This window comes from Sinocyclocheilus rhinocerous, unplaced genomic scaffold (assembly GCF_001515625.1).
Source record: "Sinocyclocheilus rhinocerous isolate Xijiao unplaced genomic scaffold, SAMN03320098_v1.1 scaffold11, whole genome shotgun sequence".
In the NCBI taxonomy this organism is placed as follows: Eukaryota; Metazoa; Chordata; class Actinopteri; order Cypriniformes; family Cyprinidae; genus Sinocyclocheilus; species Sinocyclocheilus rhinocerous.
Window position 1 is genome coordinate 1,402,555 of NW_015625587.1, and position 2,622 is coordinate 1,405,176.

The window sequence follows — 2,622 nt, forward strand, 5'->3', positions numbered from 1 at the left end:
ATAACCGTTTTATACAGTATTTTGGATACATCATATGAGTAAATGTACTGTACATGTGGGAAATGTTTATGTTTCCAAATCAGATTTTAAATTTAGAAATGTCTGTTGTTGTTTTTTTAAACAAATGTTCTGCTATACTTTCTATTTTATCTGGCAGATTGAAGATGGGTGGTGGATTGGAAAGAAAAATAACCGAGTTGGAGCCTTTCCGTCAAATTTTGTGAAGGAAATTTTTGTCCCTTCAAAAGGTGAGGTTGTACACTAAAACTGGAGCTTGCATTTCTTTTGCATATCTAGCATAATATAATCTGAGAATTTTCTTTACAATGGATACAGTGCTCACCATAATTGTTGTGACAGATTGTTGTAACTTGGGCGTCCTGTTTTTGTGGTGAACCAGTAGTTGAATCTTGCAGCATAACCTCATGAAGTCTTTTGTGGACAAATCCACACATGCTTCCTGAAGAGTGTTTTTGTCAGCATGTGCGTGTTTATAGTTCTGGGGGCCCTAAGCAGGCTGGCCCCGGGGGGCCCCACGCAATTAAACACTGTACTGTTTGTCAGACATGTCTGACTGTTTTGGATTTGGTTGGATTTTGGTTAGCCTAAGGTTTGTCTGATGTTGCTTGCTGTTTTATTCTTGACTCTTGACTGAGGTCTGAATAACACTATTCCCATAATAGACAGTTACAGAGAACACAGAGTCTTAAGACAAAGCTTATGCAGTTATCAGTGAATGAAAAGATCTATTCTTAAAGGACTTCCCTAAGGGTTTCGTACCAGAAGAGTGGCAACATGTGCTTTCAGATTCACCCACCAAACCCAACTTGTTAAATGGTTGAGTAATCATCTGTGTTCAAACATCTGTGTTCCGCAGATGGCAAGACAACTGAAGCCACAGCCAGGCCTAAACTCTCTGAAGTCTTCAGTAAAGAGGTGAATATTATATTATATTATATTATATTATATTATATTATATTATATTATATTGTTTACTTTAAAAAAAAATTTTCATACAGGGAAAAGTACAACAGAGACCAAGTTTACGGAGAAAAACACCAAGTGGTGAGAACTCTAAAAACATGCCATACCATACAGATGATGTTAGTGAGGGGGAACTGAACGGACGCAGGGGCTTTTTTCCCGATAACTTCGTCATGGTGATCCCAGCGGATGCTCTTCATGTGAGTGTGGGACAGAGAAATGTTCTCATGATTGGCCCATTTGTGCACTGTTAGAGAATGGGAGTCTCCCTTTTGTCAACACTGCTCTGGACTGTTAGTAATGCGCTGGCTCAGAAAACCGATTTTAGGCCAAGGACATTCGTTCTAGTTTACAAATAGTTAAAATTGTTTTAAGTTGGAACAGACCAGAGGTTATAAATCTGTTTTTAATACATTGATCCTGTCTGTGATGACACAAGAAGGCTAACTGTGGTCTATACATGACTGTATTTTCTTCCTGTTACTTTGGGATTATTAAAAGAGATTGACTCAGAGGTTTCCATTAGAAGAGAGGAACACTAAAAACGGTGACTTGATTCCTCCTACATGGAAAGAGCGTGAGCTATATCCTGCTCGGAAGGATTAATCTGCATTTTGTTGACAATTTCTTGTTTCTGACAGACTGGTAATGCAGGACAGCCACCGGTGAGACATGGCTCTCAGAAAAACGCAGGTAAGACATCAGCACCTGTCATAGCAGCAGGGCTGGTTTGACAAGTAGCTGGAAATGTTGATAGAAATAGCATTAAAAGATTTTAGGGGGTGTTTGAGCTGGTTTGATTAGATAAGATGGAAAACGTGTAGTAGCACATGTCAGGCCATCTTTAAAGCACTTGTTACTGTCAGGTTGAATCGAAAGTTTGTAGGTTTGAATCCTGCATGGTGTGACTCATGAGCCATTAATTCTGAGAAAACTGCTTTTGTGCAAAATTACTACTTTTTGTTTTGTGAAAGTGCTATATTTGTCCATCTTTATTTTAGTATCAGTAACTCAATATACAAAATTCCATTTAAAGTTATACGCTAGCATAGTCATACACTATACAGTAGTATATGCTGAGCTTGGAAAACAGGATCTTGTAATATAAAATTTGAATTTTTGCATAATGTTTTGTGTCTTTAAAACAACTCGGATGTCTTCATTAAATATAGGATATAGTTCATCAAAAGACACAAATAAGTACTTTAATCCCAGTTAAGATGGAATTCATCGTTGGTAAATAATGACTCTCGAGTTATGGTTTTAATGAAGGAAAAGTCACCATTGTCTAACACACAGTAGTTGCACACTTCCCTTTTTTAAAATCAGACACAACTGCTAAGAATCTTTTACCTTGAGGAAATTTAAGTTAAGTTTTTTACTTTTTATATATATATTGCATCATGCAAAATAAAGACAATTGAACAGCTTAGTTCCCTTTCAGTCGGTCACTCCCGACGTCACGTCAGATGACCGACGAATTGGGATCTCGCTTAGAGAGACCAATCTACTTTGAGTGTAAACTAAACGAGCCAATGCACATTGGCATGCGATTATTGCATCCAGCTGCCGCTGATCACAGCGTGAGTATAAGTAGGCAGCAGATGCAGCGCATATTCAGCTTTTCGCTGAGGAGCC

At 38.0% G+C, this 2,622-nt stretch overlaps 1 protein-coding gene across 3 annotated transcripts in view; it reads left to right on the forward strand.

Moving 5' to 3' along the window:
- LOC107755601 (SH3 domain-containing kinase-binding protein 1-like) overlaps positions 1 to 2,622 on the forward strand; it is an 11,717-nt gene that overhangs the window by 2,596 nt on the left and 6,499 nt on the right. For all 3 annotated transcript variants that reach the window (XM_016572492.1, XM_016572507.1, XM_016572499.1), the window contains exons 5-8: positions 158 to 248; positions 878 to 936; positions 1,020 to 1,184; positions 1,626 to 1,677. In XM_016572492.1, the coding sequence (XP_016427978.1) occupies positions 158 to 248; positions 878 to 936; positions 1,020 to 1,184; positions 1,626 to 1,677 (367 nt within the window). The remainder of the gene's footprint in view (positions 1 to 157; positions 249 to 877; positions 937 to 1,019; positions 1,185 to 1,625; positions 1,678 to 2,622) is intronic.